Source organism: Tachyglossus aculeatus, chromosome 11 (genome assembly GCF_015852505.1).
Source record: "Tachyglossus aculeatus isolate mTacAcu1 chromosome 11, mTacAcu1.pri, whole genome shotgun sequence".
NCBI classification, from domain to species: Eukaryota; Metazoa; Chordata; class Mammalia; order Monotremata; family Tachyglossidae; genus Tachyglossus; species Tachyglossus aculeatus.
This window is the reverse complement of record NC_052076.1, coordinates 1,356,503-1,378,025: the sequence shown is the minus strand read 5'-3', so window position 1 is coordinate 1,378,025 and position 21,523 is coordinate 1,356,503. Positions and strand designations below refer to the sequence as shown.

General features: G+C 58.3%; 1 protein-coding gene across 2 annotated transcripts; it reads left to right on the top strand.

Moving 5' to 3' along the window:
* Window positions 1–380: 380 nt before the first annotated feature.
* Window positions 381–21,152, top strand: NUDCD3 (NudC domain containing 3). Of its 2 annotated transcripts, none has more exons than XM_038754076.1 (6): window positions 381–597; window positions 7,410–7,741; window positions 13,541–13,670; window positions 15,414–15,557; window positions 16,295–16,483; window positions 18,757–21,152. In XM_038754076.1, the coding sequence occupies exons 1-6, from the start codon at window positions 406–408 to the stop codon at window positions 18,865–18,867; spliced, it is 1,098 nt and encodes a 365-aa protein (XP_038610004.1). In that variant the 5' UTR covers window positions 381–405; the 3' UTR covers window positions 18,868–21,152. The 2 variants fall into 2 exon arrangements, with proteins under 2 accessions (XP_038610004.1, XP_038610003.1); XM_038754075.1 differs by having other exon boundaries at window positions 13,538–13,670.
* The last annotated feature ends 371 nt before the right edge of the window (window positions 21,153–21,523 follow it).

Genomic DNA, 21,523 nt, shown 5'->3' with positions numbered 1-21,523 from the left:
CAGTCTAGAAGGGCGAAACAGAAAACAAAACAAAACACATTAACAGAATAAAATAGAATATGTACAAGTAAAATAAATGAGTAATTCATTCATTCATATTTATTGAGCGCTTACTGTGTGCAGAGCACTGTACTAAGCGCTTGGGAAGTCCAAGTTGGCAACACCCAGAGACGGTCCCTACCCAACAGGGGGCTCACAGTCTGGAAAGGGCCCGGCGCGGCGGGTCACGTGACTCGGCGGCGCGCGTGCGCGGACTTCCGCCCTCACTCGGCCTCCCTGCCCGCGTCCAACATGGCGGCCCCCCCGGGGGTCACGTGGCGCAGCGCGGGCGCGCCGGAAGTGGGCGCGGCCCGGTCCCCGTCCGAAGCCGGTCCTCTCGGCCCCGTCGGGTCGGTCCCGGTTGCCATGGAGCCCGGGGCGGCCGAGCTGTACGACCAGGCGTTGCTGGGCATCCTGCAGCACCTGGGCAACGTGCAGGACTTCCTGCGGGTGCTCTTCGGCTTCCTCTACCGCAAGACCGACTTCTACCGCCTGCTGCGACACCCGGCCGACCGCATGGGCTTCCCGCCCGGGGCGGCCCAGGCCATGGTGCTGCAGGTAACCGGGGCCCTCGTGATAAGAAGAATAACAATAATAATTTCCGGATTTGTTGAGCGCCTACTATGTGCCAAGCGCTGTTCTAAGCGCCGGGGAGGATGCAAGGTCATCAGGTTGTTCCATAATAATAATAATAATCATAATAATGATGGCATTTATTAAGCGCTTACTATGTGCAAAGCACTGTTCTAGTTACAAGGTGATCAGGTTGTCCCACGAGGGGCTCACAATCTTAATCCCCATTTTACAGTTGAGGTAACTGAGGCCCAGAGAAGTGAAGTAACTTCCCCAAAGTCACACAGCTGACAATTGGTGGAGCCGGGATTCGAACCCATGAACTCTGACTCCAAAGCCCGTTCCCTTTCCACTGAGCCACGCTGCTTCCCCATGTAGGGCTCACAGTCCATCCCCATTTTACAGATGAGGTCACTGAGGCCCAGAGAATCAATCAATCAGATGGAGACGGTCCCTACCCAACAGCGGACTCGCGGTCTAGAAGGGGGAGACAGCCAACGAAAGAAAACATATTAACAGAATAAAATAAATAGAATATGTACAAGTAAATAGAGTAATTCATTCATTTTAGACTGTGAGCCCACTGTTGGGTAGGGACTGTCTCTATATGTTGCCAATTTGTACTTCCCAAGCGCTTAGTCCAGTGCTCTGCACATAGTAAGCGCTCAGTAAATACGATTGATGATGATGATGATTAATTCAATCGTATTTATTGAGCGCTTACTGTGTGCAGAGCACTGGACTAAGCGCTTGGGAAAGTACAAATTGGCAGCATATACAGACAGTCTCTACCCAACAGTGGGCTCACAGTCTAGAAGGGGGAGACAGAGAACAAAACCAAACGTGCTAACAAAATAAAATAAATAGAATGGATATGTACAAGTAAAATAAATAGAGTAATAAATATGAGAAGTGAAGTGACTTGCCCAAAGTCACGCAGCTGACAAGTGGCGGAGCCGGGATTTGAACCCATGACCTCTGACTCCCAAGCCCGGGCTCTTTCCTACTGAGCTATGCTGCTTCATACTGACTGAGCCCTTGCTGTGAGCCCCTTCTAGACTGGGAGCCCACTGTCGGGTAGGGACCGTCTCTATGTGTTGCCAACTTGGACTTCCCAAGCGCTTAGTACAGTGCTCTGCACACAGTAAGCGCTCAATAAATGCGATTGATGATGGGAGCCCACTGTTGGGTAGGGACCGTCTCTATATGTTGCCAACTTGGACTTCCCAAGCGCTTAGTACAGTGCTCTGCACACAGTAAGCGCTCAGTAAGTACGATTGAAAGTACTGACCGGCTGGGCGAGTACCTGTTGGACGCTTTTAATAATAATAATGAAGGCATTTATTAAGCACTTACTATGTGCAAAGCACTGGGGAGGATACAAGGTCATCAGGTTGTTCAATGTAGGGCTCACAATCCATCCCCATTTTACGGATGAGGTCACTGAGGCCCAGAGAAGTGAAGTGACTTGCCCAGAGTCACACAGCTGACAAGTGGCGGAGCCGGGATTTGAACCCATGACCTCTGACTCCCAAGCCCGGGCTCTTTCCACTGAGCCATGCTGCTTCGTACTGACTGAGCCCTTGCCGTGAGCCCCTTTTAGACTGTGAGCCCACTGTTGGGTAGGGACCGTCTCTATATGTTGCCAACTTGGACTTCCCAAGCGCTTAGTACAGTGCTCTGCACACAGTAAGCGCTCAATAAATACGATTGATGATGGGAACCCACTGTCGGGTAGGGACCGTCTCTATATGTTGCCAACTTGGATTTCCCATGCGCTTAGTACAGTGCTCTGCACACAGTAAGCGCTCAGTAAGTACGATTGAAAGTACTGACCGGTTGGGAGAGTACCTGTTGGATGCTTTTAATAATAATAATGATAATAATGATGGCATTTATTAAGTGCTTACTATGTGCAAAGCACTGTTCTAAACGCTGGGGAGGTTACAAGGTGATCGGGTTGTCCCACGTGGGGCTCACAGTCTTCATCCCCATTTTACAGATGAGGTCACTGAGGCACAGAGAAGTGAAGTGACTTGCCCAAAGTCACACAGCTGACAAGTGGCAGAGCCGGGATTTGAACCGACGACCTCTGACTCCAAAGCCCCGGCTCTTTCCACTGAGCCACGCCACTGTTGTGTAGGGACTGTCTCTATATGTTGCCAACTTGTACTTCCCAAGCACTTAGTACAGTGCTCTGCACACAGTAAGTGCTCAATAAATACGATTGATTGATTGACGGGAGCCCCGTCCATGAGGAGCTGAGTCTCTACAGGGGGAGGCAGACACTGACACGTGCACACAGTAAGCGCTCAATAAATACGATTGAATGAATGACTGATTGAAAGGAAGGGTGACCCAGAGAAGCAGTGTGGCTCAGTGGAAAGAGCCCGGGCTTTGGAGTCAGAGGTCATGGGTTCAAATCCCTGCTCTGCCAATTGTCAGCTGGGTGGCTTTGGGCAAGTCACTTCACTTCTCTGCGCCTCAGTTACCTCGTCTGTAAAATGGGGATTAAGACTGTGAGCCCCACGTGGGACAACCTGATAATGTTGTAACCTCCCCAGCGCTTAGAACAGTGCTTTGCACATAGTAAGCACCTAATAAATGCTATCAAAAAAAAAAAATCCTGGCCCTGCCAATTGTCAGCTGTGTGACTTTGGGCAAGTCGCTTAATTTCTCTGTGCCTCAGTTCCCTCATCTGTAAAATGGGGATGAAGACTGTGAGCCCCCCATGGGACAACCTGATCACCTTGTAACCTCCCTAGCACTTAGAACAGTGCTTTGCACATAGTAAACGCTTAATAAATGCCATTATTATTATTATTATTATTCGGCCCAGGCCCCGAGGCTCCCATACCCAGGTCCCCAAAGCATTCATTCATTCAGTCGTATTTATTGAGCGCTTACTGTGTGCAGAGCACTGTACCAAGCGCTTGGGAAGTACAAGTTGGCAACATATGGAGACGGCCCCTACCCAACAACGGGCTCACAGTCTAGAAGGGGGAGACAGACAACAGAACAAAACGTGGACAGGTGTCAAGTCATCAGAGTAAATGAATTAAAGCTAGGTGCACATCATTAACAAAATAAATAGAATAGTAAATATGTACACATAAAATAAATAGAGTAAGAAATCTGGACAAACATATACAGGTGCCGTGGAGTGGGAAAGGAGGTAGGGCGAGGGGGAGAGGAAAGAGGGGGCTCAGTCTGGGAAGGCCTCCTGGAGGAGGTGAGCTCTCATTAGCTCCCTAGTGAGCTAGGGAAGCAGCGTGGCTCAGTGGAAAGAGCACGGTCTTTGGAGTCAGAGGTCATGGGTTCAAATCCCGGCTCCACCACTTGTCAGCTGGTGTGACTTTGGGCAAGTCGCTTCACTTCTCTGTGCCTCAGTTACCTCATCTGTAAAAATGGGGATTAAGACTGTGAGCCCCACGTGGGACAACCTGATCACCTTGTAAACTCCCCAGCGCTTAGAACAGTGCTCTGCACATAGTAAGCGCTTAATAAATGCCATCATTATTATTATTAGTAGTAGTAGGGCTTTGAAGGGAGGAAGAGAGCTAGCTTGGCGGATGGGCGGAGGGAGGGCATTCTACGTTCAGTGCCCGCTGGGCCCCGAGCCGCCACAAGATGTGGTGCAGGCCTTGCCTCGCCAACGCACACGCAAGCCTTCCCCGCTGTATCTGGCCTCCCTTGAGGCCCCCCAAACATGCCCTGGGTGGGCTTCCGTCCCCTGGGTCTGCGGGGCGCCGAGAGGATGCTGCTTCCCACCCAGCCACGTCCCTACGCCTTTTCAGGCAGTCGGCCGGCTTGATAAAGCGCTAACTAATAATAATAATGATGGCATGTATTAAGCGCTTACTATGTGCAAAGCCCTGTTCTAAGCACTGGGGAGGTTACAAGGTCATCAGGTTGTCCTCCGTGGGGCTCACAGTCTTCATCCCCATTTTACAGATGAGGGAACTGAGGCACAGAGAAGTTAAGTGACACAGCTGACAAGTGGCGGAGCTGGGATTTGAACCCATGACCTCTGACTCCAAAGCCCGAGCTCCTTCCACTGAGCCGTGCTGCTTCTCTGTGCGGTGCACTGAACTGAACGCCGGAGAGAAGACAATAGAGGTAGTAATAATAATAATGGCATTTATTAAGCGCTGACTGTGCCAAGCACTGTTCTAAGCACTGGGGAAGTAACAGGGTGATCAGGTTGTCCCACGGGGGGCTCACATCTTCATCCCCATTTTACAGATGAGGGAACGGAGGCACAGAGAAGTTAAGTGACTTGCCCAAAGTCACACAGCTGACAAGTGGCGGAGCTGGGATTTGAACCCGTGACCTCTGACTCCAAAACCTGTGCTCTTTCCACTGAGCCAAGCTGTAGGCACGATCCCTGCGGTTCAGCCGGCAGGTTAGTAGGGAAGACAGATCCTACGACAAAATGCAGTCAGGAGGCCCTAGAGTGCAGAGTACTCAGATTTTGTGTAGTCCTGAGATTTGGGCCCTGAAGTGTTTTCCTTCATGCGGTAAACACCTGGTCACCGACCAGGTTTGTGGCCCTTTTAATAATAATAATGATAATAGTAATAATAAGGGTATTTGTTAAGCACTTACTCTGTGCCAAGCACTGTTTTATGCACTGGGATAGATACAAGGTAATTGGGTTGTCCCACATGGGGCTCACAGTCTTAATCCCCATTTTACTGATGAGGTAACTGAGGCACAGAGAAGTTAAGTGACTTGCTCAAAGTCACGCAACTGGTAAGTGGCGGAGCCAGGATTAGAACCCAGGACCTCTGACTCCCAAGCCCATGCTCTTTCCACTAAGCCACGCTGCTCTTCGGGTTCCAAGGGGAGCGTGTAATGGGGGAAAGATGGAGATCCCATCCGAAGGAGTTTGCACCCAGAGAGAGGCAGGCTGAACAATCAATCAATCAATCAATCAATCGTATTTATTGAGCGCTTACTGTGTGCAGAGCACTGTACTAAGCGCTTGGGAAGTACAAGTTGGCAACATATAGAGACAGTCCCTACCCAAATGTCTCTCACTCACACACACACACATATATGCAACTTTACAGGTTCAGATGAAATCGTGCCTGAATGGTATTTAAAAATAATAAATGTAATATTTGTTAAGTGTTTACTATGTGCCAAGCCCTGTTCTAAGAGCCAGGGTAGATACGAGTTAATGAGGTTGGACGCGGTCCCTGTCCCACATGAGGCCCACAGTCTTAAACCCCATTTTACAGGTGAAATACCTGAGGCCCGGAGAAGTAAAGTGACTTGCCCAGGGTCACCTAGCAGACATGTGGCAGAGCTGGGATTACAGTCCACGTCTTCTGACTCTCAGGCCTGTGGTCTTTCCAATAGGCCACGCTGGGAGCCAGAACACAGGGCTGAGGGGGTGTCCTGCTTCCCAGGACAGGGTGTAGGTTGGGGGGGGCCGGTGCCGAATGTCAGCTCGCGAGTGACGGCTGGAGCCCAGCACGCAGGTTTGATTGACACGAGAAGCCGTCCTCTGAGCCGTGAGCTTCGGGGAATGTGGCTTCCCACCTTCTCCGTCTGTATCTGCTCGCTTCAGACCAGTAGCCGATCGAGGAAGACCCCCGAGGGTCCCATCCTACAGGAGAGCGACTGCCTCCCACCCACCGATCCACCTTCCTTCACCTCCATCTACCCTCACACGCGCATGCACGCACACATGCATACCCTTGCCCACTGGGCACCGTCTTGGGCTCTTGGGAGAGCACAGTAGAGGGAGAAGACTTGGTCTTTACAGTGGCTGCCCTCTAGGGTGGTCTTTCCGGCCCCATGGGGGAGACGGGCGCTGTCACCGGGAGGAGGCGGATAGCAGAAGTGGTTATGTCAGTGAAGAATGTTTAAATCATCAGGCCCGGAATCGTCGGGTGGGTGGGAAGAAAGCGTGGGCGAATTGGTACCTAAGCAACTGAGTCCAGATGCATCCAGCACCTGGGGACAGGTGTCATTGAGTCTACTCTTTGCACTCACTCACGTACCTTTAAACTCTGTTGCTTCCCCCTCATTTGTCAGTTTAGTGTCTGTCTCCCTCACTAGATTGTAAGCCCCTCAAAAGCAGGGATCGTGCCTGCTAACTCCGTTGTCCTCTGCCAGTACGGTGCTCCACAGCCTTCTGAGGTCGGGTTGTGTCTACAAACTGTTGAACTCTCCTTAGAGCTCAGCACAGCTCTCTGTGCAGAGCAGACGGTCAGCTCCTCCAAGGCAGGGGTCACTTCTACTAACTCTGTTGTCCTTGGCCAGATGCTCAGCACAGGTCTCTGCACACCATGGATTGTCAGCTCCTTGAGGGCAGGGGTCGCGTCTACTAACTCCCATGTAGTGTCCCAGACTTTCAGTACAGAGCTCTGCACTCAGTAGACTGGAAGCTCCCCGAGGATGGGATTTGTGTCTACTAACTGTTGTAGTCTCCCCAGTGCTCAGTGCTTTGCTGTGCCCACAGTAGGTGTTCAGGACATAGGTTGATTAACTGACTGACTGCTCTAAATGGCCTCTCCTCCGTCCCCCAGCTCCTTAGGCAGCAGTGCGGTCTGGGGACTCCTCGGCAGGGAGCGTTGGGCTGGGGGGCCTTTGGCTTCCAGGGAGCTTTGCTGGCGGGATCCCAAGGAGGAGTTGGAAATGGCCATTCCCTGGGTAGCCTCGGCCTCTGGGGGTGGGGGGGCGGCGAACGGGTGCCAGGGCACCTTGGCGGGTGGAAGGACGAGGCTGAGGGGGGGGAGCGGTCCGGGCCGAGACTGACCCCGGGGTTGCCTTCGTGGCCGCAGGTGTTCAAGAACTTCGAGCACGTGGCCCGGCAGGATGACGAGAGGAGGAGGAGGAAGGACCTGGAAGACAAGATGAGGAGGAAGGAAGAAGAGGCGGCGGCCGAGAAGGTGCCCGTCCCCCTGCCGGCTCAGGAGGTGGAGGTTGATTCGACGGCATCTGGTGAGCCCCGGGAGTCTGGCACGGCCCAGGAACCCGGCGAGCCCCAGAAGGCTGGTGAGCCCCAGGAGCCCGACGCGGCCCAGGAGTCCGGCGTGGAGGTTCCCGGACCTGCAGAGGCCGAGCCCTCTGGGGCCGCTGCAGCCGCCGCCACCGCAGCCCCGGACGCTCCCAGGTGAGACTCTCACTCTTCCTCTCTCGCGTCTAATGGCAGCGCACGACCGGGTCGGGGTCCCGCTCTGCCTCAGCCCCCCTCGGAGGAGCAGAGTGATGCGGAGCGGCTGTCAGATGGCCCTCTGTGGGGCGCGGCTTCCCTGCCCTGTGATGGCTCACCGCCGGCCATGGGACCGCCAGGCCGGCTCCTCCCTCGGCACCGAGCGTAGCTGGCGCTGCCCCCCCTCCCACCGTCTCCACATCGGGCCCTTCAGGCGGGAATAGCAGTGTGACGAACTATCGTGGCATCTGCAGCTCCGCCACTTGTCTGCTGCATGATCTTGGGCAAGTCACTTCTCTTCTTAGGGCCTCAGTTCCCTCATCTGAAAAATGGGGATTGAGACTGTGAGCCCCGTGTAGGACAGGGACTGTGTCCAACTTGATTAACTTGTACCCCAGCGGTTAGAACGGTACCTGGAAAACAGTAAGTGCTTAACAAATACCGCAATTATTATTATTGGTATTATCATTATTGTCTTTAGGCCCTTACTCTGGGCCAAGCCCTGTGCTGATCACTGGGGCACGTAAAGGATCATCAGCAGATGGGGTTGCGGTTCTCAGGGCACAGCGGGTGAGCGCGGGGGCAGGTGGCCCGACCTGACTCATCTGTTAAGCAGTTACCAATGGGTGTTTTCCAGACATTCCCATCGGGTACACCCACTATCTCAACCCTTGCTTTGCCACCCACCATCTTCCAGTTCTCTCTTCTCCCAGTCTGAAAACTATTTAGTGTCCGTCTCCCCCACCAGAGGGTAAGCTCTTTAAGAGCAGTGAAAATACCTTGTGCTTAGGTTGTAGCTCCCAAGTGCTTAGTACGGTGCTCTGCACACAGAGTGTGCTAATAAATGCCACTGATTGAGTCATTGAGTGAGTGCAAAGTCCTGGGTCAAGCCCCTGCCCTTAAGGAACTTCTAATCTGTTACTGACCATGGCCGTGGGACCAGGAGAAAGAACAAGGCTCAAGCAGAGAGTCGTACAAATGTGTTGGGATGAGCTAGCTAAACAAAAACCCCAAATCTCCAATTTTGTTTTGCTTTTTGATAGTAACTGTTAAACATTTACTATGTGCGGTTCTCAGTGCCTGGGTAGATACAAGGTAATCAAGTCGGACACAGTCTTTGTCCGACAAGGGGCTCACAGTCTTAATCCCATTTTACACAAGAGGTAACTGAGGCCCAGAGAAGTGAAGTGACTTGCCCAGGGTCACACAGCAGACAAGTGGTGGAGCCAGGATTAGAATAAATAGTAAATAATAATTATGGTATTTGTTAAGCGCTTACTACGTGCCAAGCACTGTTTTAAACACGGGGGTAGATACAAGGTAGTCAGGTTGTCCCACGGAGGGCACGCAGTCTTAATCCCCATTTTCCGGATGAGGTAACCGAGGCACAGAGAAGTTAAGTGGCTTGCCTGAGGTTACACAGTAGACAAGTGGCAGAGGTGGGATTAGAACCCAGTTCCTTCTGATTTGCAGGCCCGGGTTCTATCCACTGGGCAACGCTGCTTCTCTGTGTGTCCCTCCTTGGATAACTTCCCCCTGCCCCAATCCAGTGACCCAGAACAGACCATTCCACACCCCTGACTTCCCCCCCCTCCATCCTTAGCTCTCCCCCAGTGTCCCAGCAAAGGTCCCCTCTCCGTCCCCAACTCTCCTCAGGGACCCAATATAGACCATCCAACATCCCAACTCTTCTCTCTCCATCCCTGTCTCCCTCAGTGACCCAGCACGGACCCTCTGACACCCCTGACTCCCCTCAGTGACCCATCCCGGACCACCCCACACCCCTCACTCTCTCCTCTCTGTCCCTGACTGTCCCCTAGTGACCCGGAGCCCGGAAGCTCATCCCTGGATCTGTCCAACCCCAAGCCCCAGGACCAGCTGATGTTTCCATGTGCCCGGCTCCCAGTGTGCGGAGACGGGTTTCCTTGGGTTTGCTCTGAGGCTGCCACCCTCCGGCTGGAGCGGGGCCCTAGTCAAGCTGGGGTGGGGGGCTGGCCAGGGGCCACGGGTCCGCGTCTGCCCTGTCACGTTTCCCCACGATTTGGTTGCCTTGAGTCGTGCTTCCTCCACCCCAGCACCGATCACCACCCAGAGCCCCTCGCCTCTCCATCAGATTGTCCCTGCTGAAGACCCCCAGGCCGCCCAACTCGAGGCAGCCTGCCGTCCCCTGCTGCCCCCGTCTCCCCTCCTGGTGGTGCTGCAGGAAGCGGGACTTGGGCCCACTGGCAGGCCCGGCAGCTCTTCGGTGGCAGGGGCCGTGGGGGGCACGGGGGCACGGGGGCACGGGGCTGGCGTGACCCAGAGCCAGCCAGCTGCTCGGTGGCCCTGGGGAGGCAGCGCGACCTGAGCCGGTCCGCGGAGGCCCGAGGTGATCTGCCACGGTCAGGGGCAGCCGGGTGGGTGTTGGGCCTGGAAGGGGCTTTCCTTGCCTCTGAGCTCCCCGGGGGCTGGGATCGGACTCGGACCAGCGTGGCCGACCCAGCCAGGTCGGTCTGGAGCGTGAGCCTCTCTGTGGGTGGTGCCAGGGGTTCTGACAGGAGCAAATTCAGGCCCTGCCCACCTCTTTTCTGCCAACCCTTCCTGCCCCCTCACCCACTCCACCCATGAGTCCTCCCTTCCACCATCCCGCTGTCCTCCTCCCTACTGACCCCCTCTGCCCCCAGTCCACTCTCCTCCCCACCCCACTACTGTCCTGGGATGAGGGGCGGGGGGAAGGCGTCACCTCTGCTGTCGGTTGGAGTGGCTGGATCGGCTTGCGGGGGTAGAGGGGGATTGCTGTCTAGGCTGCCCCCCGACCAGGAGTCCACCCGTGTTCAAATCCTGACAGTCTCGCTGCCCCTGGCTGCTCCCTCGACCCACCTCCGGCCCACTCCGGCGTTGCCAACTCTCAACAGCACTTGGGAAGCTAAGACTCGCCGTGACCTACAAAACCACTTGGGTGTTTTCGGGGTGCCCTTGGGGAGGGGGGCATGAGCAGAGGAAGATGGCATCAGGTGGCTGGCAATAGCGTCTCCGGTGGGAAGCAGAGCTTCTCAGCATCACCCTCACCCCTCACGGTCAGCGGGGCCACCCTAGGTACCCCACCCCTCCCGCCTCTAGCAGGGCACGCTGGGTCTGGGCTCCGTGTTCCCACCACCGAGACCCCAGAGCCCAGGTGGTGGTCGACTCGGAGCCCGGCCCTAGGAGGGCCAGTTTCTCCGTGCCCCCTCCCTGTCCTCCGGCCTCCCTCCCCTCACCCCACCCCCAGACTGTTTCTCTGCGGCCCCTCCCGCTCAGACTTTGTCTCTCAGCGGAGGGAGCGGAGTTAAAAATAGTCGCTCCCACCCAGAGCTGGGCCGCCTCTGGGTTAAAAACAAGTTTGCCATTTTCAGGAGGAAAAGTAGGTTATTGTCTGTCCCGGGAGAGCCGGGAGTGAGCGGAGAGTGGGGAAGTCGTTCGGGGTTCGAGAGCTGGCCGCTGCGATGGGGAATGGAACGGGAGGAGGAAGAACAATGTGTCTCTGCCCTCAGGACGCTTATCAGGCTGCTGGGAAGGCAGGACAGGCCCTGGTCCTGAACAAAGCCCAAATGATAGACTTACACCCTACACACACACAAGCAGGCACGCGCGAGCCAGGCCCGAGCTGGTGTCGGGGGAGCGGGGCACTGGTTGGAGGGATTTGAGGGGATCTGTTCTCTTTTTCCCCATTGCTGGCCAGAAGAGCCCAGGCACCAGTTGGGTCTGCCAGGCCCCACGGCCGAGCGGCTTGGGGAGGTGGGGGCGGGGGCAGCCGGTTCTAGGGCTTCGAACACCTGGAATTGCGGCTGCAGATGGGGAGTGGGGGCGGTCAGCGAGCGTGGCCGGCCTGGGTAGAGAGCTCTGGCCAGAAGAGAGCTCCAGGGGCAGTTCGGTGAGTGTGAGGATGTCCCCGGGGCCTCAGAAGGTCCAGCCGGAGCCTCCCCTGCCTCCTCGCTTCTCCCAGCCCCAGATGTGGAAGAGGAGCCCAGGAAGGTGTTCCGGCTCGACCCTGGGGCTGTGGAGAGGGGTGGGTTATTGAGATCAGCAGTGTCAGAGGGAGAGTTTCAGAGCTGGAACCCTGTGGGGCCGCCCGGCTTGACTGGCCCTCATCGGCTCCGGGCCTCGTCTCCTCTGGGCCCAGGGAGTCCTGTCGCCGACACGCTAACTTCATGCAGAAATGCCAGTGGGGCCGCAGGGCAGGCGGGTAGACCCAGGAACCTCCCTGGAGATGTATCCTTGGGGCTAAGCCCTGGGGTGAACCGGGGGTCATCAGATTGGGCACAGGCTCTCTTCCCCTGCCCCAGGGAGTCCAGTCTGACGGGGGAGGCAGAGGAGGAACCTTCTCCCAGTTGGATGGAGGAGGAAACTTAGGCGCTGGCTACACGGGGGGCCGGCAGCAGAGCTGGCACCAGAACCCAGGACTCTCTGCCCCCGGGCCAGGCCCGGTCCCTTCTGTCCCCGGTGGGTGTGGGTTCAGCCGTGCCATGCCAGGTGGCTGACCTACGGTTACCTGGCTGGCCGCTGCCAGGCCGAGCCATGGGGGTGGGGGTGGGGGGTGGGGTTCTGGAAGCCTCTGCGATTTATGCCCCTTCTTAGCGGCGCCTGGTTACATTGTTACATGTCTTACCTCCCCCCAGTGACACATTGTAGCAAAAATAGACTGTGGAGAGAAAGCCCGGCCGCGCACACACACACACATGCACACACACACATACACACTCCACCCCCGTCCCAGTGTGCGCAATAGATGCCAAACCTTTGGTTGAGTCGTTCTTTGAGCCCTCCCTCGCCCCCTCTCCTCTCCTCCAGCCAAGGGTCTCCACTCACCTGCCAGCCCCTGTTGATTCAAAAGCGGGTGGCGTGGCCTAGTGGGCGGAATGTGGGGAGGGTGTCGGCTTTTGGGAGCCGGGAGATCTGGGTTCAAGTCCCGGCTCTCCCTGTGCCTTGTGACTTTGGTCAGGTCACTCCACCTCCCTGGGCCCGGGAAGGCCGGCGGGGGCAGGTTGGGGAGGGACCCAGAGGGGCTGTTGCCGCCCTCACCCCCCGCCGCACCCGGCCGAGCCGGGGAAGACAGCCGGCACCCGGGTGGCAGGATGAGCACATCCAGAAGTGGCGCGGCCCTGAAGGGCTTGGGTTCACGGTACGGAATCTGGTGCCCCCGGGGCTCGAGGCTGTGACTTTGGGACGGCCTGAGGCCATTCTTGCCTTGCTGAGGCCACCTGTGGGTGCCAGAGCCCAGGACCGGGCCAGGGGAGGGTGCCCCCCCCAGGCAGAGGACTCCCACACGGGGCCGAGCCAGGGGCCATTGAGTCCAAAAGGGGCAGTGGCCGCTTAAGGTCCCAGGGGGACCATCCCCTGCCACTCCAGCTGCCCAACTGGACCGGACCAGGCTGGGACTCTCCATGCCACCACCCCAGCACGTGGGCTGGGAGGCTGGACGGGTTCCTGGGCCGGGCTAGGCCGGAGGAGCCGCCCTGTCATGTACGGTGGGCAGGCCCCCTGCCTGCGGCGATGCTGAGGCGCCCGTCGGCACATTGGTACCGCTGTCGCTGTTGTTGTCCGGGAACGGTCGCTGTCACCGTCACCAGCCTTCCTGGGCTTCCGGAATCCAGGGGCCGGTTGACCCAGCACCTTTCAGTTTTTAAAATCTTGAATTCTGTCCGTTGTGCCTTCTCACCCCCGCCGCGTCCCCCTTGCCGTGTCCCATGCCCTCTGAGCCGGGCGACGGCCCCCTGCAGCTTCCTTCTCCCGTGTCCCCAGGAGGCAGGAGCAGTTCCAAGCCAGCTCCGACAGCTATAACGGGGCCGTGCGTGACAACTACAGCTGGTCGCAGGACTACAGCGATCTGGAGGTCAAAGTGCCGGTGCCCACGCACATCCGCAAAGGGAAACAGGTAATGGGGGGTGCCCCGGGGCGGGCTCCTCTCTCCCCCACCCCCCCGCCAGCTCTGGCAGCTGACGGACCTCAGGGGTGGGGGCCGGAGCGACGGTGCCACAACCCAGCCCGGTCCGGTTCCTGGCCTCGCTGCCTTCCTGCCTAGGCCAGTCCAGACCAGCACCTGCTCAGATGATACAGGAGGGATTTCGCCCATAGCCAGGGCAGCGGGCATCAGGCAGCTTGTTCGACAGGCAGGAAATGGGGAGCATATGAGGATGAGGTATGAATAATGATAACCGTAGTGGTAGCGATGATGTGTGCATTAAGCTCCTACTCTGACAAGTGCTGGGGTGGAGGCAAACTAATCTTCCTGTCCCACACAGGACTTGCAGTATAATAATAATAATGATGGCATTAATTAAGCGCTTACTTTGTGCAAAGGACTGTTCTAAGCGCTGGGGAGGTTACAAGGTGATCAGGTTGTCCCACGGGGGGCTCACAGTCTTCATCCCCATTTTACAGATGACTTGCCCAAAGTCACACAGCTGACAGTTGGTGGAGCTGGGATTTGAACCCCTGACCTCTGACTCCAAAGCCCACGCTCTTTCCACTGATAAGAGGGAGGGAGAGCAGGGGTCTTCTCCCCATTTTACAGATGGGAAAATGGAGGCCCAGAGAGGTGAAGGGAGTTCCCCGAGAACGTGCAGCGGATCAGGGTCAGAGCTGGGTCTCCTGCCCCCCAGTCTCCGGCTCCGGACCACTCTCCCGCTCTGGCCAGGGCCTTTGTGGGGGTTGGGGGCGGGATGGGGGGGAGGAGACGGGAGGAGGGGAGGGGGCGTTGGGCCAGGCCCCTGGGAGTGGAAGCAGCTGGACGGACATCAGGGGCCTGGGACTGGGAGTCAAAGGGCCAGGATCCTCATCCCGGCTCCACCGCCTACCTGCTTTGTGACCCTGGACGAGTCACTTCACTGCACTGCGCCTTGGCTTCCTCATCTGTCAAGTGGGGATCCAGTCCCCATTCTCCCTCCTGCTTCGATTGTGAGCCCTGTGTTGGGTAGAGGCGGCGTCCAGCCTGACCGTCTTGTATATCTACCCCTGGACACGGTCTGCTGCTGCCACTGCTGCTCCTGGAATCATCATCGCTTAACGAATAACACGGGAATCGCTCTGATTCTCCCACACCTCAACTCCCACCCTATACCGCTGCACCGTGTCAGCCCCCTGCCCCGCACACGTTCCCAAGAGCCCCTCCATCCTATGCACTTCAGTCACAACCTCCCCAGGCCCCCACCCACAGTCGTACCCGGGGCCTTTCTGTCCCAGTCCAGGTCATCTATGAAGGACCGAGGCGACTCCTGCCTTTCGGGGGTTTCCGGGCCATGTGTATCCCAGAGCGTCGGTGCCCATGGTCTCCTGTGATACTCTGGCTGGCCCCCACTGGGGACCATCATTCCGGTTCGGGCCAGGCTCCCCTCCCACGCTTGGTCAGTCGGCAGGGGCAGAGCAGCCGTCGCGCCCTGTAACTTGTGGGGCTGAGGGAGCCCCCTCCAGCCTGCTCTGCTTGAGACCCAGGCCAGTTTTCATCTTGCCCTTCACACTTAATGCTTGGGATGCTCAGGAGGCATGGGAACCAGAGGCCTCTCCTGGACGCAGCTCGAGGGCTGACTTGGCCAGGGATGGGGATGCCTTTCCTCCAGCCCCCCCCGCCGCCACGCCCCCCCCCACCCCCCCCAGTTCTTCCCATGCCCGTGTTTTCCAGGTTTCCGTGGATCTGAGCAGCAGCTCCATCCGCGTGGCTGTGCTGGAGGGCGGCGCGGAGCGAGTGCTCATGGAGGGCAAGTTCACCCACAAGGTCAACACGGAGAGTTCTCTCTGGAGCCTGGAGCCGGGCAAGTGTGTTCTGGTGAGGGGCCGCCTCCGCCTGCGCTCCCGGGGTTCCGGCTCGATGTGGTCCAGTCCCTGGGCCCCGGGTGGCCTCCCATGCCTAGGGGCCGGCCTCAGACCAAAGGATTCCCGGAATATGGGCGGCTCTGCCTGCTCGGGCCGCCCCACGCAGAGCCCGGGGTTGGAGGCTGGGCACAGCCCTCTCCCGCTAAATGGTTGCCGGGTCTGGGCTGGGTTTGGGTGACCAAGGCAGAATGTCAGCTTGTCTCCTGGGGACCCCTTCTGCCAGCATCCCCAGTGGCCGGGCCGGCTCAGCAGGGTGTATGGCGGGCCTTGAATGGACGAGGGGGGACAGCAGTAGCGGGCACTTGGATGGCCAGAGTGGCTGGTGGCATTGGCCTGGGGACTCTCCAGAATTGGGCTGCGACGCCAAGCGAGGCCCATGGAAATCCCAAGGAGACCAGTCCCGTCTCTAAGGTTGGCGCTTCTGCCCCATCCGTACACGAGGCAGGAAGTACCGTCTGCGGGTGACCAGCCGCAGGTGACTTTTGACCTGGGAGGAGCCAGGCCGAGTGTCGCTAGACGTACCGGGCTCCCGGTGACGTTTGAATAATCAGCTGGCCTCTCTGCTTCTGGGGCGGTACGGGTGGCACCATCGGAGGGGCTGACGCCGGGCTCTGCTCTCTCCGTGGCTCTTTGTCCGTCCGTTTGTCCATCTCTTCCCCTCTGTCTGCCTTGGTCCTGCCTCCTGTCCAGGTGAACCTGAATAAGGTGGGCGAGTACTGGTGGAGTGCCATCCTGGAGGGGGAGGAGCATATCGACATCGATAAGATCAACAAGGAGCGCTCCATGGCCACGGTGGACGAGGAGGAGCACGCCGTCCTGGACAGGCTGACCTTCGATTATCACCAGAAGCTGCAGGGGAAGCCCCAGAGCCACGAGCTGGTAAGTGCCTCCTCTGCGGCCTTCTCTGTTGGCCGGCAGGCGGGTGCGCACAGCTCTCCAGATGCATATGTGCGACCTGGGCATCCTGGTCTAGTGGAGGGAGCGCAGAACTGGGCATCGGGAGACCCAGGCTCGAGGCCTCAGTCTCCTGGGTGCCCTGGGGCAGGTTTCTGAGTCTCTCTGGGCCTCCATTTCCCCATCTGTAAGATGGGGCGAAGATCCCTGGTGTGTGTGTCTGTCTGTCTTTCTCTCTCCCCTCCCTCCCTCTGTTCCCCCCCCCCTTTCCCCCTCCCTTCCTCTTAAACTGGGGGCCCCGGCTGGAGCGGGGATTGGGTCCGACCTGATGATCTTGCATGTACCCCAGGGCTTGGTCCCCTGCTTGGGCTCCGTAAATGGAAGAATTCACAGTAAAGGGAGGAGGCAGTGGAGGGGGAAGGCGGGGATGTAGGAAGGGGTGGAGGGGGAAGGGGTGCTGAGACTTTGGGGGTGGGGCTGGGGCTGCTGTCTTCGCCGTTGACCATCATTGGTCCTGAGAACTTGACAGAGTGGGGGGCCGGGGAACCCGTCCAACCCGCTGAGCTGTTTTCAGTTTTGACCACCTGAGTACCCGCCCGGTGCTGCACTGAGCACTTAGTAATCATAATAATGGTAATAGTAATGGTGCTACTTGTTCAGCACTCACTATGTGCCAGGCACTGTCCTAAGTGCTGGAGTAGAGACAAGATAAGCAGGTCGGACACAGTCCCTGCCCCACATGGGGCTCACTGTCTTAATCCCCATTTTACAGATGAGGGAACTGAGACACAGTGAAATGACTTGCCCAAGGTCACACATCAGACACGTGGCAGAGCTGGGATTAGAACCCAGGTCCTGCTGACTCCCAGGCCCCATGCTCTATCCACTTGACCACGCTACTTCTCATGAGTATCGTGAGTACAAAAAGGACAAGCCATCTGAGGCAGTCTCTTCTGAAGCCCCAACTTGAAAACCAGCTACTTTTTTCTTTCATCCCCCAGCGGCCGTTAACAGCCCCACCAGTTATAGAGCTGACACTGGTGGAGGGCAAATGAGATTATCGCAGCCCAAGGACAGGAGAGCCTAGCGGAAACAAAACACGTGTTCCGTGCCCACAGGGAGCCTTCAGTGGAAAGGCATTGTTTTGTGTGTGCACTTGCCCCGGTGCCGGCGTGTGCTCGCCTCTCCCGCTTCCCTGCCTGACCACCACCCCCAAGAAAGCATTGGCTGGAGGATCCTCAGATTCTCAGGTCCCACCGATGGATGAGTTGGCAGCGTCATGAACCTGATCTCTCCCCCTCCAGTCCTCCAGGACGAAGGGGCATGACCTTTCTGGCGGACCCCCCTGGAGGAAGCCTCACTCTGGGGGACTCTCCATGTCCCCCGCTACCGGGCCAGACCCACCTGAAAGTCCATTGCCACAGCCTCAGGAGTATCAATCAATCAATCAATCGTATTTATTGAGCGCGTACTGTGTGCAGAGCACTGTACTAAGCACTTGGGAAGTACAAGTTGGCAACATATAGAGACGGTCCCTACCCAACAGTGGGCTCACAGTCTAGAAGTAGCCAACCCGTCCTGGTTTTTTAATAGGTTTGTTACTTGGGGGTTTTTTAAATGGTATTTGTTAAGCGTTTACTATGTGCCAGGCACTGTACTGAGCACTGAGGTAGATATAAGCTAATCAGGTTGGACACAGTCCATGTCCCACATAGGGCTCCCAGTCTTAATCCCCATTTTACAAATGAGGTAACTGAGGCACAGAGAAGTTAAGCGACTTGCCCAAGGTGATACAGCCAGTATTAAAACCCAGGCCCTCCTGTGACTCCCAGGCTGGGCTCTGCCTGCTTGTGGTGCTCCAGCTGGTGGGTCCAGCGGGACCCGGACTCCAGCCAGGCTGGGCCGGAGGGAGCCAGCCGGCCACCCCCGCGGTAGCCGTGGCCAGGCAGGCCGACGGGACCAGGGAAGCTTGGAGCTGTTGAGTTCCGGCGGTGTCCCTACAGCTGACTTGGGGTCCAGGCCGTCCAAGTGAAGAGTGCGAATGAGTCTCAAACAGGGAGCCAGGGAGAGCCTGGGTGCTATGCGGGTCGGGCGGGGAGCCCGACGACGGTGGCCGACAACGGCAGCAGGCGGAGGGGGTCGGGGCCGCGCCCGGGGAGGCAGAACGGGAGGGCCCACTCAGACCTCGGGGAGCTGGCGGGAGAGGCCCGGGGGCCCGAGCCTGGAGACTAACTTTCCCGTCTGTCTGGGCATTGCAGAAGGTCCACGAGATGCTGAAGAAGGGCTGGGACGCCGAGGGCTCCCCGTTTCGAGGCCAGAAATTCGACCCGTCCATGTTTAACATCTCCCCGGGGGCCGTCCAGTTCTGATGGCCAGGAGGTGGCCCTGGGGGGCGGGGGCACACAGAGGGAGGGGGGAGAGGGAGACGGACAGAGAGCACGGGTCGCTTTGTGGAGCCGGTGACACCCCCACCCTTCCCCAAACAGCAGGGGGGAGCAGGGAGGGGGCCGGGGGAAGGGGCGGGGCCCCCACCGAGGCCGGACCAGGGTTGGCCATGTTGACCGGGCACGAGGGCTGCGTCTCAGCCAGCCCAAGATCACATGCGCCATCACCAAGGCAACCGGCCGCGGCAGGCAGGCGGGCAAGCAGGCGGGCGGACAGGCGCTCCCGTTCTCTCTATCACTCTCTCTCTCTACCCCACCCTTCCATCCCCGCTTTCCCCGCTTGCCTGGTTGTGACATGCTGCTCGGCTCGGGTCTCTGCAGGTGGGCGGGGGCGAGGGGGCGTTCTCTGCTGGGGTTGAGGGGTGGATGCAGCTGCAGGCTGCAAGCTGTGATGGGGTGATGCAGCGGGGTCACGGGAGGGACGCCAGGTGGATGGTGGGTCTCTGCCTGTCCTGGTGGCTTCTGCCCCGAGGCTGCCCCAGCCTCTGTTGGTCTGGGGCTCTAGAGCCCCGGGCCCCTGCCGCCGGCCCCGCAGGCCTTCCCCCTCCCCGGTCGCTGGCCTCTCTATAGCTGGATACTCCCCCCCCAACCCACCCGGGCTTCCCCCTGACTCACGGGGAGGGGACTGGCCAGCGGTACTCGCTCTCCCTGGGCAGCTCCCATCCAGCTTTTCCCTCCTGGCGCCCCTCTCCCCATGGTTTCGGTTTCATGTACTCCCGGTCCCCGATGGGTGCGGGGAGGAGAAGGTGGGAGACCGCCCATCTCAGCATGATCTTGGGAGGGATCTCCAAGCAGGGACAGCCCCAGCGGGGAGGTGTGGGTCCAGGCTGGAGCCCCGGACCCGGCTGGTGCTGCTGGCCTGGAAGAACTATGGCCCTGGCTCTGTGTGTGTGTGTGTGTGTGTGTGTGCATGTATGCATGCCTGGAGGTGGGGATGCTGGCCTCACCGTGCCATGGAGACTGAAGCTTCCACAGTGCCGTCTCCTCTGCTCTGTGCTCTGTCCACTCCCGGCCCCGCTCCCATCCATCCATCCATCCATCCTTCTCTTGAGTGGCTGTCCCTCTCGGTGCTGCCTCTGGGGGGTGGGGGGGCTTCAGGGTCCTGGGCCACCATGGGCTGGTCGTGGCCAGTGGGGAGGCAGAGGGCTAGCCTGTTGGCCACTTCTCAGAATCTCCAGGGCCCTGTTCCATAGCAGCATAGGGGCCACCAGTGGTTCCCTGTTCCAGGTAAACCATGGTACACCCTCTATGTGGAACCCAGCTCTGGCCTGTGCTGGGCAACCCACCCTTGAGGTCTGAGCCATGCTGATGCCCATACTCTCCACCTGGCTCCCCCCTCCCTCCCTGGCCTCTGCTCGAAGGCCGACGGGGCTTGGGGCCACCCAGACTGAGCACCTGGAGGCTCTCCCTGGCCTCTGGCGTGCCAGTGCGAGGGGTGGCCCTTTTCCGAGTCACTACCGATCGAGAGGCTCCCCGGCTCAGCCCCCAGAGCATGGGGGCCTCCAGGCGGGTACACAGAATCTGAGTGAGAAGAGCAGGCCAGGCTGGGGCACCTGCTGAAACCCTCTGCTTGGGTCTCCAGGGAGTGGAGCTGGAGGTCAGATGCCCCTTACCCCCCACTTGTTCCCAGGCCTAACCGGTGCCGGTTCCCCCAAAGTCCTCTCCCCCACTGTCTGACCCAGCTCCGAGGGAAAGTGACATTTCTCCCCTGCACCTTCAGGGAGAGTTGTGAGCCGCCTAGCGGGAGTTGCCAGGTCAATTGCCCTGTCCCATCTCGTCCTTAGCCATCCAGGTGTACTCCAGGGGGACGAAGGGGTTTCCGATAGCTCTGGGTGACTTTCCAGATTGCCCTCCATGCTAAACATCGCTCACCTGGGGCCGTGGGTTCACCGGCTCCATCAACAGCAGGTAGCACGTCTCCAATGATGCCCACATCTACCTGGAATTTTTTTTCCACGCAAATTTCTTTCTGTTTATCAATCCCCTTCCCCAGCATTGCTACCCTTCCCACCTCCCAGATTTCAAGTCTAGAGTTGGTGTTGCTGGTTCTCGACTGCAGCCCCCAGCCCCACAGGAGGGACTGGGGACAGACCTGGGGCTGGCTTCCTTCGGGAGCCAGAGAGAGCTGCCCTTCCCCGCCCCTCGCCCCCTACCCCCACCACGGGGTTTCTGTGTGTGCACTGGGTTTGCAATAAATCGGTATTTAAGCAGTTTGGTGTCTGTGAGTTACTGTGGGGAAAGTTCTGGTCTGGGAGCTGGGCCTGGGCTCTGGATTCAGAGGGAGCAAACAGCATTTAGCTGTGTGCCTCTCTTGTCTGTGTCACCCTCCCCCCCCCCCCCAGCTTGCCATGGGACCGGAGCATGAACACGCCTGACCTGTACACGGGGCACGGATGGATTCCAGATGGGCAGCAGCCCTTTGGCTCTCAGTGGTCAGTTCTCTGAATCTCTGGCAATCGGGGCTGGTACCTGAGCAGTGCTCACTGCCAATGTAGGCCATCAGAATGGGCTGGTTCCTGAGCAGTGCCTGCTGCCAGTGTGGGCCATCAGAATGGACTGGTTCCTCAGCAGTGCCTGCTGC

Coding starts and splice junctions, on each gene's coding strand:
- NUDCD3 (XM_038754075.1), top strand. CDS start 406: ATGGAGCCCGGGGCGGCCGAGCTGTACGACCAGGCGTTGCTGGGCATC. Junction 7,742..13,537: donor GCAGCCCCGGACGCTCCCAG/GTGAGACTCTCA, acceptor CCGTGTCCCCAG/GAGGCAGGAGCAGTTCCAAG. Junction 15,558..16,294: donor AGCCGGGCAAGTGTGTTCTG/GTGAGGGGCCGC, acceptor CCTCCTGTCCAG/GTGAACCTGAATAAGGTGGG.